The 16,937-nt window shown below is 39.2% G+C and overlaps 1 protein-coding gene across 2 annotated transcripts; it reads left to right on the forward strand.

Annotated features, from left to right (window-relative positions):
• The first annotated feature begins 2,482 nt into the window (after positions 1-2,482).
• Positions 2,483-15,009, forward strand: raver1 (ribonucleoprotein, PTB-binding 1). Of its 2 annotated transcripts, XM_030141353.1 has the most exons (15): positions 2,483-2,924; positions 3,882-3,948; positions 7,527-7,996; positions 9,208-9,399; positions 10,053-10,173; positions 10,250-10,350; positions 10,466-10,501; positions 10,921-11,005; positions 11,498-11,700; positions 11,819-11,900; positions 12,015-12,157; positions 12,316-12,387; positions 12,500-12,634; positions 12,859-12,924; positions 13,017-15,009. In XM_030141353.1, exons 1-15 carry the CDS (start codon positions 2,601-2,603, stop codon positions 13,161-13,163), a joined length of 2,244 nt encoding a protein of 747 aa, XP_029997213.1. In that variant the 5' UTR covers positions 2,483-2,600; the 3' UTR covers positions 13,164-15,009. The 2 variants fall into 2 exon arrangements, with proteins under 2 accessions (XP_029997213.1, XP_029997214.1); XM_030141354.1 differs by lacking the exon at positions 10,466-10,501 and having other exon boundaries at positions 2,484-2,924.
• Positions 15,010-16,937: the final 1,928 nt, after the last annotated feature.

Genomic DNA, 16,937 nt, shown 5'->3' on the forward strand with positions numbered 1-16,937 from the left:
GGTAGGGGGAGGTGTATACTATGGACAAAATAATTAACAACAGTTATAACTAAGGGCTGTAGCAACGAAAACATGTCACTCCTGCCCAGATGTTGAATACAGTCTTGCCGCAGAGCCACCAGGACACTGCTTTAAAGATGACCGTTCTATATCCAACTAAACATGATATGTGGAACAAACACAGGATATTTCCAACACACTTGTTCGAACTAGTATTGTACTAAGATGCTATGACAAATACCTGTTAAACCTCATAAATGGACAGATGGCTCTAAATATTTCAAAATATTCCACTGGACAAAGCTTTCTATACTACTGGCTGTCTTATTGCAATCAGTAGTGGAAAGCAATTCACTGTCATTACCAAAGTACAGCACTTATATTCAAATGCAAGATACAGGATACTGTGTTTTAATGCTGATTATAAATCAGACCTTTGTTTTTTTTATTTTTCCTCCTCCAATAATTGTCTCATGACCTTCAGATTTGTCTCCTGTCTGTCTTCTGCGCCGATGTGATACCAAGGGTTAAAATGGTTTGGATTTTAGCCAATATCAGTGTTATTTTCTATTTCTTCCTTTGTTTCTTGTTTTTCATGCCCTTTTGAGTTAGAGAAAGAAATAAATCACTCTAAAAGCAAACTGTGTTAAAGTCTGACACCTTCATAACACTAATTCATCAGCCATACAAATTTGTGAAACAAGCTTTGATATAACAACCCCCGGGGAAATGGAATCTTATTTGCTGAAGCCAGTGACTGTCTACATGGCTAGTATTGTCAGATACCGATGTAGGGCCAACATTTCTGTCCCTTAAAAAAAAATCTATAAAAATAATAAATAAAAAAAAAACATACATTGATCTCGGGGCCCCAGTTTTACATTGTTGTATTGATCCTGATTATTTTAAATGATCTGAATACTCCTCCCATGACAGGTCACAAAATGAAAACAAATAATATAAAATAACAAGTGTTCAGAGAACGCAAACCTCTGCCAAGCACCCCGAATGGTGTGCATGTGTGGATGGACTATTTCTTTTTAAAGGTTGTTCCATACAGCAGAAAAGGTTGAAGCTTGGTACCAGTCATGTGTATGTCAAATTACATTAAATTCCAATCAATATTTGTTGAGTTCTAATGAAAAATGTGTCGGAAATGGGATTTTCAGTGTTAAATTGAAATGTCCACAGAGTCCACATTCCACAGTGGATGTGGACAATTTTGTGCCAGATACAAGATATTGTTATAAGCTACGGGTGAATCAAATTGGAGGCTAATTGAAGTCGTTTTGAATTTTTTATGAATTTTCGAAAATTGCTCAATGATGAGAGATAGGAAAATTCGAGGTTTTGTGACCTTGCTGTGACCTCGAACTGTGGCCTACTTGGCCCAAAATTTAATGGGTTGGTCCCAGGGCCTAGGCCTATCTGTGGGTAAAAATTGGTAAAGATGGTTGTAATAGTTTTCCTGTAAAGTTGCTAACAAACAAACATGCAAACAAACACAAAGCAAAGTGATCACAATACCTCCTGGCAGAGATAATTACTACAAAATATATTTACAGAAGGACATGTAAAATTTTAGCATGTAGTCCAGATTTGTGTATTAGGTTTGGCTGCTCAGATTCAGATTTTGTTTATTTGTACACAGTCAACAATTTATTTGTTTACTTGTCTAAAATTTTGAAATAAAAAAGAAAGAACTAAAAAAACAAACAAACAAACAAAAAAAAACAATAAAAGCAAGAAGTTCAATTCAATTCAGTTTTATTTGTATAGCCCAATATCACAACAAGGTTATCTCAAAGGGCTTTACAGAGTCAGTTGGATGTAAACAACAGTCAAATAAACAGCAAGAAGATGAGTAGCGTCCTGGGCATCCCCTGTCCTTAGACCCTCCTTCTCGGCAAGGAAAAACTCAAAACCCAGTGGGAAAAGGGAGAAACCTCGGGGAGAACCACAGTGAAGGAGAGATCCACTCCCATGGACGGACAGGCTAGAGATGCACCAGGACTGATGGACGTCAATTACATTTGCACCCATCAATGGTCAATCATCACAGAAAAAGTAATGAAATACAATACATTTTACATAAATGTACATATGAATCAACAATACAATAAAGGAAAAGAAAGGAGCTAGTCAGCTCACTGTTTATAGTAATACAGGAACAATAAATACCCAACAAAAATAAGAAAAGTATAAAAATATAGAGGGGAAAAAAGATATTATGAGAAATATGACTATGTACATGTGCAGTGACTATTATCTGTGTAATCATAATAATATTGCACAGTAAAAACACTGATTAAAATATCCTCTGTGTTTTGTTGAAGACTGAAATGTCCTTAATTAAAGTGCCTTTTATGGCCCCATATGGTGCCAGTGTGAAAACGTTGAAATCCGTACCATTTTACAACCACTTTGTTTGGAAGAGGACAGGCCGTAGCCCCGCCCACACCAATCGTTACGTCGTAGTCATGGAGAATGCGTCCTCCTCTCGTCCAATCAGAAGCGTCGCTGGGGCCATGTGTGTATTGTTTAAACTGCTCAAATCGGACAGAGTTTTCAGACTGCTAAAACTTCCACCTAACTGAGTGATGGCGGCCGTCGTGTCTGTTAGCACAGCTGCAGGAGATGAGAGCACAGACACAGCGCTCAGTTTCGCTTCTCGTCCGCTTCAAGAAAAGTACGACCTCGCCGCTGATCACGAAAACTGGATGCCTGGAGATCATCGGCACCCCGAACTCGAACCCGGTGAAGACGACACCACACCGGGACGCGAGTGTCAGCGGAGGGTCGATGAGGACTTGACATCACTGAGCCCAGAGGAGATTGAGAGCCGCTTGGAGAGAACTCGTCGGGAGTTTTACAACCGCAGGAAAATTATCATAAAAAATCTACCCTCCGATGTTAGCAACCAGGTATGAGCGAATAACAATAAAACAGCCGGAGATTACAACTGTCGAATGACTGATTGGTTGGTTGATTGATTGATTGATGGCTTCGTTTGGCTAACATTAGCCTAGCTTCAATATGCCTGCCATGCTACTAACGCTAGCTACCTAGCAATTTAAATCGTTAGCTTTATGTAACTTTAATTTCACGCGTAGAATCGCAAATTTAAACTTAAATGCTAACACATACTCCACAGGGACCACTAAACACATAACAAAATAGTAAAATTAGTCAGTGTTTGTTGACTTACACGGTGTATGATAATAGCCAGGTGGTCAGATAGCTGTCAATAATGGTCATCTGTGGCCTGTATGACCTGCCTTGTCCGGCCTTGTCTCTAACATTTTGCTAGCTTTGATTGTTTTTGTCCTCAGGTTAAAGTCACTTTTCATGCTGTCAGTGGGGTTTACGCTTTCTACTTTGAGGTCACAGGTGCAACTTTGTCAGTAGCCCATCTGTTGTTAATGTTTGGTTGTGTCTACCAGCCTGTGATTTTTTTTTTTTTTACTCCTGATGCCACATTTTTTTGGAACGTGCCTGACTCGTGGGGAGCAGTGGGCCTGCGGGCAGTACCATTGTTTAGAGAGGGGGGAGTAGTGGCAGTTCGAGATGTGAGTTGCATTATAACAAAAGCTGGAAGGCGTGGAGACAAAACATTTCAGAAAATGCTAGACAGCATCGCCATTCGTTTGTCAATGGGCAAAAGCAGCGCAGAACAATTTCTCCTACAACAAAGAGTGAGTTATTCACCTCCCTCACCCCCACAGGTGCTCTTACGTGGCAAGTTGCCAAATGGACATTAATTTGTTAATTATGTAATCACCAATAAGCAATCTATATTTGACAACTGGCACATTTTCCAACATAGAAATTAAAATATTTTCTGTGGTAAATTTGTGTAAATTGTATTTTCTCATTTACAGGAGGTCCATGAACTGTTGGGCAACTATGACTTGAAGTACTGCTTTGTTGACAAGTACAAGGGCACAGGTTGGTGTTTTCATTATGTCAAGTTGTGTGTGACTTCAATGAAAAACACTACTTATGAAGGCCTCCAAAAGCTTGCTGGAGGTGAAATATGTCAGTGTTATTGATTAGGGGTGTGTATTGGTGATGCGATACAAATCACAATACTAGGATCATGATATATTGTGATGTATCATGATTAGGGATGTAATGATTACCGGTATAACGATAAACCGCAGTAAAATTGCAGACGGTTAGTATTACCGTTTAAATTATAATTATCATGATAACCGTGTTTGATTACCACACTTTTAGGGGAAAAAAATGCCTATGTAAAAATATGCTTTTATGTCAAATATTTGAGTATAGTTTTAATTTATTACAATTTTAAATTGCATACCTAATATTTGGAACCAATGTTCACTTTTAAAGTCTTTGAAAAGGTTTGTTTAGCATCTTTGTGTTATTCATGCAATAAAGTGTGTACATTTTTCAAATCGGATTTTTTTTTTTTTTTTTTGTTTTCTGTCCTTTTTTGTTGATATAGTAGGTTAAAGTAAAAATATAATAGGCAGATGATATATAAGATACCAAACATGGGTATAGTAAACATTTGTTTATATAGTATGTAAAGGCAAAATCAAAAAGACTGAAAAACAGACAAAATAGGTTCAGACCACTAAGGGTTAATATTTGAATGTTTCTTCCAACAGAAGGTACATTGTGCCTAGTATTTTATTTTACTATTATTATTATTATTATTATTATTATCATTATTATTTTAAAATACAGCTTGGTTAAATTATTTCAGTGTGTGTATAAGTACTTTTTGAATATTTTGAGCACAATTTCAATAATACCATGATAATAATGATAACCGTGATAATTTTGGTCACAATAACCGTGATATGAGATTTTCATATCGTTACATCCCTAATCATGATACTGTTAACAAGGCAATATTTTTTTTGTTCGTTTTGTTTCTTGTTTAAAAAGATTATTTCCTGGGAAACTGAGTGATACCAGAAATATGCACAAATGGGTCTGATCAAGCAGTAACATGTGGACACATTCTGTGTTCAGCAGTCTCTGTAATGTAAACAGAGTAACTTCTATGCATGTATTGTACATATTTGAGTAGGTATTTATAAGCACTTTAACAATATGTGTAACGAAATTTGGGGAGATCAAATTTTTAGGTGAAAAATGTCAAATTACTGCACGGTAACACGTGGACTTGAAACGGACATATATTTTTAAGCTTTATGTAAGCATTCAAAACATGTGGTTCTTGACAGATAATGATATCATATAGGACAAAACCTTTTAGATATTATGTTCAACTATGCTGAAAATAAATTTAGAGTAAAATATTGAAAAGTGTCTGTTTTATTGACATGAGAATGTGGTAAAATGGACAGGTTGCCAAAGTAACACGTGGATGACTCTTTACCATGGTATGAATCACCCAAAAAGTATCAAAAGATCATTTCTGTCTGATAGTTTCACCCAAATATCTGAATTAAAATTAAAAATTGGTATTTTTGTGGTAACAACTGGACATGGCCTTATAAGCAACTCACAAATGTTCAAACTCATAAATATCAATAATATTCACAAAATAATTAACATTCAATTCAATACTTGAAACTTGACAATCGTGTATAATAAACAGATTGAATAAATCTTCACATTTTTTAGATATAATTTTTGGCATCAAATTCGAGCTATGGTGTAAAAAGTACAATCGATAAAATTGATTGGAACTTTTTTTTTCTAAAAGTGGTATTTTAAAAAGGATAACAGTTCCATAAAATAGAGATCTTTAACTAAAAAATGAGCCCACTTGATAAATGATGTATGCAAATTTACTTTTTCATGTTGATTATCACTTTCGCTTGATCAAACCCAAATATTAAAATGTTTATTTGATCAGAACGGGATCTAATGCTTTGTCACAAAACTTTCCTCTGTAAAGACTCAAAGTTCAGGATTTGGATAAAGTTTTAACATCCGACTTTACCAGTACAATACACACACACAAAATACATATATAAAATTTTGTTTTACAGACATTACAGTTTAATTACAGTTTACAATTTTTCATCAAATCTGTAAAACCTCAGTCATATCCTCAGTATCACGAATCTGAGTCTTTCTGTGATTACTCACCTGAATCTCTTGCATTACGGTGAACAGTTTCTTAGTGCCATCCACCATAACCAAACCCATGTGTTTACATGGGAGGTAACTCGGGCATCTTCGGAATTTTGTCACAACGTGCATTGTGGGAAAGGAAGGCTCGCACTGCTGCCTGACAGCGGCGGCGTGAGCATATGATATTATATGGATGAAACACAACGTGGAAACAGCTGAAACGCGGAAACGGCTGGAGGAATAAGCATAAAAGGAGTGAGCTCCTGCCGTTTCCACGTCGTCTGTAGCAGCTGCCACTGCTAGACAGCAGCATGAACCGGCATTTCCCACAATGCATGTCGCGACAAAATTCCGAAGATGCCCGAGTGACCTACTGGCTCTGAATGTACTGTAAACACACTGTTTGTTTATGGTGGATGGCACGTCGAAATTGTTCACGGTAATGCAAGAGATTCAGGTGAGTAATCACAGAAAGACTTACAGATTCGTGATACTGAGGATATGACTGAGGTTTTACAGATCTGTTGAAAAATTGGTCATGAAAGTCTCCCGCACCTTTAAAATCCTGCTCATATATTAGTTGTGAAAGGAATGCAAAGTGTACATTCTGTGAATCATCCAGCATCATAAAGAAACTAACATTTGCCTCTTTCAGACAGTAAAAAGTGCTTTTAGGATGCTTGAAATAACCATTATTTAACTAAACAGTGTTATCAGTTAAAAAAAAAAAAACTACATGCATGACCTGCAATATCACAATACTACTTTTTTAGTACACCAACGACAGAGCCAAATACCCATGTGAATATATAAATAAGAGCTTGCAGGATTCACAAAAAATACAAACAAAAATATAAAACAAAAATTAACCTCTACCATGTCTGCATTTGAATAAATACCTAAAAATGTCGATGCAGTACTTTTTAATATCGTTACAGTATTGTGACATGAAATATCACGATATACCAAGGAAACTAATATTTTCTTACACTCCTATTTGTTACTTACTTTTATGCCAGCATGCTGAGTGTATAACTTATAAAAACGAGCCAAAGACAAACTTGGGGAATTTTAATTATATAGTGGTCTGTAACATAAGTAGACATCTGAAATGTGGCAGATCCATGCGAGTTATTTTAGCTATCAACCGTGGAACTCGGCCAAATACATTGCCTTTGATTCTTCTCAGAATTTATGACAGCCATTGTAGTTTTAATAATATGAAAGGTGTTGTGATATGAAAGCTGGTATGTGGTGACATTATGCCACTAGCGTTGTCTTTTATCAAACCTGTTTGAGGAGAAATGGTGTCACAACAAGAGTTATCTCTGAGACCTACTGCGTATAAAGATAGATGTTGCTTTGAACGCTGATGAAATAATTGCAAATCACTCACTTGACATCGAATTGTCTCTGCCTCTTTGTGTGCCCACCTTAACCCTCAGCATTCGTGACGCTGCTCAATGGAGAACAGGCGCAGTGTGCCATTAAAGAGTTCCACCAGCATATGCTACGAGACCGGGAGATATCTGTTCAGCTGCAGCCAACAGACGCTCTGCTGTGCATTGCCAACTTGCCCCGTGCTTTTACCCAGCAGCAGTTTGAAGAGTTGGTGCGGCCCTTTGGTAACCTGGAGCGCTGCTTTCTGGTATACAGCGCCTCCACTGGCCACTCAAAGGGCTACGGCTTTGTAGAGTACATGAAGAAGGACTCGGCTGCTAGGGCCAAGTCGGAGCTCTTGGGGAAGCAGCTGGGATCCCGTATGCTGTACGTACACTGGACAGAGGTTGGATCCCTCACTTACCCACTGTTGCACTCCAAATGTCTTTGTGTGGACCGCCTGCCTCAGAGCCTGCTGACTGCACAAGACCTTCGCAACGCACTTGTTGACACCCATGCTCCTGTCTTCTGCCAGGTGAGCCCTCCATAGTCAAACAGTACTTCTGCTACCGTTTCTATTGTGGGTTGCCACTCTTAACGTACAGCTTCATGCTGAATACAACCTTGTGTAGAGACCTTCTCCTGTTAACTTTTCTGTGGTTTCTTTATCCAGCAGCTCTCAATCGATGCAACATACCATTCCTGCTTTTATTGCTATTGACCAGATGTTATCTGTAATGTAAGGATATGCTACAACTGACAAGGAGTTTTCATTTTTCCTTTTTTTTTTTTTTTTTTTAAATGGGAGTCAGAGATTATTTAACTGCCTATTTTCAGTACCTTTCACCTTTACCCCAGTTTTCATGTGGCCACTCAAAGTTTCTATAGCGATGAGCATTGCTGGTTTCTATGGCGATGACCACCTGACTCCCCCAGGTGGTGTCATTCAGCAGGCTGTTCTGGAATGAGAGAGAGAGAGAGAGGGGTGTCCTTTTAGCGCAACAGGCATAGTAGCATTTTTCTGCTGCTTTCAGGGTTTTTTAGGACTGTTGCAGAAGCACTGATGATTAAGGGTCATGTGAAAATTGAAGAGAAACAGTTTAGTTTTCCAGCAAATGGTTTTATACATGGCAACTAATCTGCTTAGAATTTTTTTCTTTGCCTTACAGTTGGGATATATTCAAAGGGCTTTACTCTATGAGAAATGTAACATTTTCAAGACATTATGTAATATTTTGGAAGCTGGAGAACAGTAAATGAGGCACTATGAAAATGCAGTATTGGAGTTTGAGGAAAAGCCAAAGTTAGACAATGTTAAGTTGGGTTTATACAGCCTTTAAACTTTTCTTACTACATCTCATATATTTTAATTTAGAAATGTGTGTTGGATTTGTTTTTGACTTTGTATAGAGAGGAAATCATGGTTTTGTTCAGTTTTTTTTTTTTTTTTTTTTTTTTTTTTAAATGAAGGACTGTATGTAAGGGCTGTTACTGCAATTCATAACCATACCCAGAAAACATTTTCCGTCACACCACTTTTATTGTAGTAGCAGAGATTGTGATTCATATCAGGGCATTTACAAGATGCTCCAAGAGTGCTTTAAAATTGTCAAAGTGGAAAATCCACAGGCCTATCGGTCAGTTGATGCTTCGTGTTAAAGATTTATTGGCAGTGGCATTAACTGTTATCATGTTTTTGTTGAGAAAAGCTTCTCTTTTTTTTTTTTTTTCCCCCCCTCTCTACAGTTGGCTCAGGGACAAGATGGAAGTTTTCGACGTTTTGCAGTGTTGGAGTTTTCCACTGCTGAGATGGCTGAGGAGGCACAGAGACTCACTGATGGCAGGCTGCTGGGAGGGACAAACATCAGGGTGTCGTTCTGTGCCCCTGGTCCTCCTGGAAGAAGCATGTTGGCTGCTTTGATTGCTGCCCAAACCATGGTATTTAATGTAACTATTATGGCTATATGACTATAAAAACATTACTGTTAAAATTTAGTTCTTAATTCAAGATTTAGGGTACATTTAGCAGCTTATTTAACAGAGCAAAATAAATGCTACGCTTGTGAAGCGTCCATATGGAAAGAATTTCTGTACACCATGTAAATTTCAGAGCACCATTCAGCACACTGGCGGGTTGCTGAATGTAGTCATGTTATGTATGTAAAATGGTCTGTACTACTGTTGGTCTGCTTTGCATTTAAGCTCTGAAATCTACATTACTTCATGTGGTGAAACTGATTGGCACTGACAGATGAAATGTTGCATTAGTATACACTCCATGAAGTTGGATATCTATACTCTAATGGCCACAAACGTTGTTTAAATGCAGAGTTGTATCTATCCGTGAGACTATGACAATGCTTCACATGCAAGTTAATCTAATGAACCATCTTCTTTAGGCTTCATTTATTATCATGATACTCTTTCAAGTGGCAGCCTTATAATATTAACTGCTATAATTCAATCAGACTTGGATCTATCTTTTTTTCCTCACTGTATCACCCAGCCATAGTTGTTGCTACCTGATAAATTAATGTGTTGTATTCAAAGGTTCTGTGCTAAATGCCTGTTGTGTGGCTCCTCTATTTAAGGCTGTGAACCGGGGGAAAGGCCTCCTTCCTGATCCGACTGCCATGCAGATACTCACAGGCCTCAGTAACCCTGCTGCGCTCAAGATGCTGCTCAACCCACTTTCGCAGGGCCACAAACAAGGTGTGGAATCTAAACTTTTAAATATTGGCATAAACCTAACCTAAAGAGCAGATCGTGACACTGATGTCCCTCGCAGGTATCCTTGGGGCAGCCCCTACAGTGCCTCTGTTGACCAATCCTGCTCTGTCTGCTGCCCTACTCCAGCTGCTCCTTCAAAACCAGGCCAAAGCCCAACAGGTAGTGCCACCTTTCAGTCTTCTCTCTTTTGCATGTTCCTCTTCAGATGCTGAGCCCCTTTTCATCCTGCCCTATTCATGCTTTTGTTCCCCTTCTATCTGTTCTTCACCATTAGCAAGCCTTTCTGGGAAATCATCTTCTATGGGCTCAGGTGCTGCAAAATAAAGAAAACCCTCTAGTATCTTGTGTGAGTGGTAATGGAGTTTGTGTTTGGCTATCTGTGTGTGTGAGGTGATGAAGCTAGATGAATCCTGGACTTCATGCTTTTGGTCAGAGAAAACAATGCCTGAGTGGGTAAGCTCTTGCTAGGAAACATTCTTTTCTTTTTTTTTTTCTTTAATTTGGATTGTGTGTATGTGTGGGATGTACTTTGAGTGGTGCTGAGTGATGTGGTAGGTGTACTACTCCATCATGCACAACAAGTGTAAATAGCCATTCTGTAAGGACATAATTTCATATGTGGTGAGTAAGCAGTGGTGTTGATTAAGAGTGCTTGTGTAGTGCAGCAGTGTTGGAGCCAGTCTGTGCGACCTTCCCATGACACTGAACTCTGCTCTCTCCTTTAACCAGCAGGCATCAGGACTCATTGGGGACAATCCTCTGGCTGCTTTGCCTGTCCAGCAGGGCGTCCATCTGCTTGGAGACCTGCCTCAAGGTTCGGCATCCGTTGACTCTAGCTGCTAGAGCCACAAACCGCATGATTTCACTTTTGCTTATGATGTGTAACATCTGTGGCCCTCTGTGCTGTTATACATTTTTGATATTTTGGTCAAAGGTCAACCTTGTAGCATTAAATCTGAACAACTTAGAGTTTGTATTTCTTGAGCAAAGCAGTGTCTGTAATTGCCTTTTGAGATCTCAAGTCAGGGAGACTTAGAGATGGAGAAACACATTTACTGGGCCTTTTTTTTCCCCCTTTTTGTGTCGCATACTTGTAAATATGGTCGCATAGCAATCTAGATGATGCATGGCAACAAATCAGTGGAATTGTTTGCTACTATCCTGAGTCATTTATATGAGTTCTATTTGAGGTCATGTTTTTTTGTCTGTCAGGATCAGAAAAAAACGATCAAGATGAAAATGATCATTGAGAGAAGTTCAGATGTTAAAAATGCATCACCAACTCTGTCCTGTCTCATTTCCTAAGGTGGTGTAATCCCAGGTCTTGGTCTACAGACAGATCCTCTTGCCCCCTTAAAGCCATTGCCACTTGGCAGAGCTCTGGCAAGAGAGCAGGAATCCCCCACAGCGTCATGCACTTTTCCTCAGACTTCCTCTCCCACTCTGCAGGGCATGTCGATGCCCATGATGGGTGGCATGATGGGGGCAGATGGCCTTGCACCACAAGGGGTGAGATCCCACATAATTATGAATTTTGTCTCTTACGCCTCCTGTCCGCATTTTGTCCACCATGTTTTTGTTTCTATGGCAACTTAAATGACTTTTTCTGCCCCCCCTCCCTTGTCAGGTGTCCATATTAGGAGATCCTCCCAAAGATGTGAACCTTTCTCAGAGTGCCTTCCTCAATGTCAACAGTGTTTATCCCTCAGGTAGTCTTTTTGTCCCTCTGCTTCTGGTTTCCCCCGCTTAGCAGTCTGTTCTTGTTTCCTGCATCAGCTCAGCATCCAAGCGCCCAGCATGTCATGTCTCTCTGCACTTTTCAGGAGGAAGCAGCAGACCTCACCCTTACAGGAAGAGGCTCACATTAAGTAATGTGTCCAACCAGCACACTCACCAGGGCATACAGCCAAATTACAACCTGCGCTACCAGGAGTCGTACAGCCCAGAATTTCCTCCTCTGCATCAGGCAAGCATTCACCTTCTCTTCTGACATTAATTGATTCAGGCTGGCCTGACGATACAGCAGAGACCTGTTGAATATACAGTGAGCGCTGCCTATTGGTGTTCACTGAATTAGCCGTATGATGTGATTTGGTCTGACGAGGATCTGGTGCTTCTCCTCAGGATCCTCTGGCCCATTTATATGAACAGCAGGAGAACCTTGACACAGGGGCCTTGGCAGGATTTGGACAGCAGGTAGTATTTTTGACAGCGGCAAGAGCAAATCTTTTACTGTTATCAAATTAAATGTAGATTACTGTTATCATATGGTAATGTGATGCAGTTGTGAATCTGTTTATCTCTGCAGCTGTCTCGTCACCCTGACTACAGTGAGAGGTTTTCCCACTACAGTTACCCTTCCAGCCCACCTCTGTCCTCATACTTCAGCTCAGGGCCTGAGGCTTCCAGTAACGGTAGCCTCCCCACCACTCAGCTCAACAGGGTGAGCCTGTTTTTACTCTATTAGATGTACCTCTGTTTTGGTTTCAAACTATTGATTAAGTGTTCATGCAAGAACATTGACGTAGCAGGAAAAGAGATCAAAAGAGGACTATTGGGTTCCAACTACAAGTCTCTGTTCAATAATTAATGCTGCTCTGTAAGTGCATGAGCTCTTGGTTTTAAAAAAAGAGTCTAGGTCACTGAAAGTTTGTTGTTTGTCCTCAGGCTGTGGGCATGCCTCCTGTGAGCCACACCAATAGCTACCCCCCAGGCCTGGGCAATGCAGTTAAGGTAATACTTTTATAAAATATTTTGTACACAACTATGCTTTCAAGTCGAGCTGCTGTTTGTTAATTTCTCCCCCTCCCCCATTCTCATATTAGACTCCTATTGGGAGCCACAAGCGTGTGTTCTCACGGCTGATCCCGTCTCCAGAGCCGAGCCCTGAAGGTGGCTATGTGGGCCAGCACTCCCAAGGCCTCGGTGGCCATTACGCAGACTCCTACCTTAAGCGCAAGCGTATATTCTAAATGCCTCTTGGTGTAGAAGTAGTCGGGACACACTGAGAACTTCCCTTGGTCGCCTCCAGTGAACATTAAAGCTTGCCAGTCCATGGATTTGTCTCCTGTGTGTTCCTCTGAATGACCCCTGGAGGGCGCTGAGGAGCACAGCCTGTTGCCAACTGGACAGTTGTGTCGCTTCATGGGAATATTTGGTGACTTTCTTTTTTTCTTTGTGTGTAAATATGATTTTTAGTGTGTTGGTAAATTAAGTTTTTACTTTTCTCATTTTATTTGAATTTTAAATTTCTGTTGAAACTTGTAAAAGTGTGAAAAAATGGTAAATTGGCAATTAAGTCTTTTCTCTTAAGCAATTTTTTTTTTTATTCCTGTGAGTGTGGTGTATCAGAATGTTCAGAGCTATCGATAGTTTAGCCAGTTTTCAATAGCAGCTGTGGGCTGCTTTTTATGTTTGACATCTCACTAGTGCTGCTGTCCACAGTTCTAGGCAAAGGGACTTGCATTATGTACAAAACAACAAGCTTTAATTCAAAGGCTCTACACTTGTTTTTTTTAAATAGCCTCCATGTTTTCATGTAAAAAGTTCAGTAATTTGTGTGAAGAAATGGGGTTTTTGTTTTCCTTTCCTCCCACTGGGTTCTATGTTTTGCTGTATGCCTTTATTTCTGGATGTGATTCAGGCCCCTTCTCGTTGGTTACCATGCAGCTTTCCATCCACTGATGACAGCCGTTTTTATTATGAAGGTGAAGCTTCTTCGCAAAATTTTTTGGCATATATTCTCTAGCCCTAACTTTTCCACGTTTATTTGTTGTTGTTGGTTTTTTTTTTTTTCAATTCACACCCTCAAACTTGTTTCCAGAGTCGGTTCTCTACACTGGTTGAGTGATGCACTGGAGGGCACACGTCACTATCTGGTCCGTTCTCACTTGAACAAGATGCCATTCAAGCCTCCCCTCACTCATATGTCCAGGAGTTGAATATTTTTTTCTGTTTATCGGAGTTCTATTTGCTAAGTTAAATTTTTTTGAATGTCTGAAGTCCAAACATCTCACCTTGGTGATTTCATCAGGTGGGAGGGGCAGTGGACATGCACTGTGTGCCATTTGTTCAGCTTCTAACAGCTCGTGAAGACAAGAAATTTGAATATCTGTCCCCAGTAGGAGGCCTGACTCTTAATGGATTGGATTCACTAGATAAGTAGATGGCAGCTGAAATGATGGACACACGCCATGTTTTAACATTTACAGTAATGGTCTGTCTTGGGAGGTGCTAATGGAAGCTTCTGGCAGGTAATTGGTCAGTGACATAACAGTCTTTTTTTTTTTTTTTTTTTTTTTAATATATATATATATATATATATATATATATATATATATAATTATCTGGTTGACAGTTTGATTGTGATAACCCATTACCTCTGACATCTGCTGGCAAACGCAGCTACACTTGAGCCTTAACATTGTTTTCCGTTATGTCATCCTGCCCTGTGTTGGCCTCCATCTACATTTACCATTTCTGTTCTTTGCTGTGTAAATAGTTAAAGGTTGATCATTTTCTTGAGTCCAAAGCTTTTGTTTTTTTTTTTTTTTTTTTTGGAATCATACCTGCCTCCGGTCTGGTGTTTTGGATGAATTTGCTGCTCTTTTTGTGTTTTCGTTGTTTTTGACTGTTTGAAAGCTGATGTGACCAAGAGTGGTGCCACAGCAGAGTGCTCATGTTGTGTATGGACCAAGAGATGCAGTCGTACTGTCACAATCATCACTGATGGATAACATTCTGCTAACGTCTCTTCTGTACCGCCATGGTTGTCTCTGTATGTGTGTGATGAGAGCAAGTAAATGTTATTTAAACTCACTATTATGATGTCTTTGTTTTTGTAAGAGTGAACATTCCTTACTAGTAACTAAGTAACTAGAAAAGCACTCGGAGAACACAGACCTCCGCCCCCCCAAAATGTAATCATTTGTTCCTTGTGCCAGTGTGCACATCTCCTGAAAATTTCATGGAAATCCGTCCATAACTTTGAGTTATCTTGCGAACAAACGAACCCTAACGAAAACATAACCTCCGCCGTTCTTTGGCAGAGGCAATAATAATAATGACTATATTGGACTGCAGGCACAAATTAATCTAAGAGCTAAAGGTACATCTATTTAACAAAAAAAAAAAATATTGGAGGAAAAACAATTTTTTCTCCATAATTCAAACAGTGAAACCATTTGTTTGTTTCATTACATATATAGTGAAATATTTCAGCCTATTTGGTTTTAATTTAGATGATTACAGCTTACAGGTCATGAAAATCCAAAATTCAGTTCCCTCATTTATTCATCAGGCCTCATTGTGCACAAGATAAGTGCATCAGTGTGGCCTTCAGATCATCTGCCATATGTCTGGCATCTCTCACCTTCTTGACAATGCCAAATAGATTCTCTATGGAGTTCAGGTGAGTTGGCTGGCCAATGAAACGCAGTAATACTGTGGTCAGCAGAGCAGTGCTGAGTTCTTTTGACAGTCCGGACAGGTGCTAGGTTCTGCTGGAAAAGAAAGTCAGCATCGCCATAAAACTTGTCAGTAAACATGTTGCATCAAGTGGTCTAAAATATGCAGGGAGACTGCTGCATTGACCTCAGACTTAATAAAACTGTAAGACCAGGTGAAAAGCAACCCAAAATCATTACTGACAGTGGAAACTTCATACTGGCCTTGGCCTGGATTGGCAGATTGGATTCTGAGCCTCTCCACTCCCGACTCTGGGACCTTGATTTCCAAATGAAATGCAAATTTTACTTGCATTTGAAAAATGGACTTTGGACCACTTAGCAGTGGTGCAGTTCTTTTTCTCCCTGGTTCAGGTAAAATACTTTTTATTACCCCGCCCCCTGAAGGGGATGTAAGGGGTATTGTTTTTGATTTGGTTTATTTAACACTCTAGCAGCAAAACTGTTGATTGAATTCATACCAAATTTGGTTTATAGATTGCCAGTGATAGAGAATAGATCTCATTACATTTTGAGAACAGTAGGTCAAAGTTAAAATTTTTTTTGGAATTTTTAAAATCTTTTTTTTTCCCCTGTTTATTTAGAATGGGTGAAGTTTCAAATGTCTGTAGCAGCAAAACTATTGGTTAAATTCATACCAAATTGGGGTTATAGATTGTTAGTGACCCAGAATAGATGTCATTACATTTTGGGAAAAATAGGTCAAAGTTTACATTTTTTATGAATTTTTTAAAATCCTTTTTTTTCTCCCCCATTTACTTATAATGGGCAAAATTTCACATTTGTAGCAGCAAAACTATTGGTTGAATTCATACCAGATTGGGTTTATAGATTGCCAGTGACCCAGAATAGTTGTGACATCATTTTGGGAAGTCAAAGATCAAATTTTTAATGAATTTTTAAAATCTTTTTTTTTTTCCTCTCATTTACTTATTGTGGGCGAAATTTCACATGTCTACGAAAACATCAATTTTGTTTCAATTTACTTCAAACTTGGCACATATATAGAGGTGATTGATATGCTGACATCACCACATGCATAGACATGATGACATCAGCTGGATCGATGCCAAAATAAGCAACAATATGTTGGAGGGGTGAGGTTTGTTGTGCCTGACACCACTTATTTCAATCTGTTTATGGGGTGGCTTTACATTAGTAGTAATTTAACGTTTGTATTCCATTTCCTGGACACTTCTGTGTGTTGTGGCTCTTGATGCACTGACTCCAGCCTCAGTACACAATTTGTGAGGCTCCGCCAGTATCTTGAATTGGCTTTAC

The sequence above is a fragment of the Sphaeramia orbicularis genome, chromosome 8, assembly GCF_902148855.1.
Source record: "Sphaeramia orbicularis chromosome 8, fSphaOr1.1, whole genome shotgun sequence".
Taxonomy (NCBI): Eukaryota; Metazoa; Chordata; class Actinopteri; order Kurtiformes; family Apogonidae; genus Sphaeramia; species Sphaeramia orbicularis.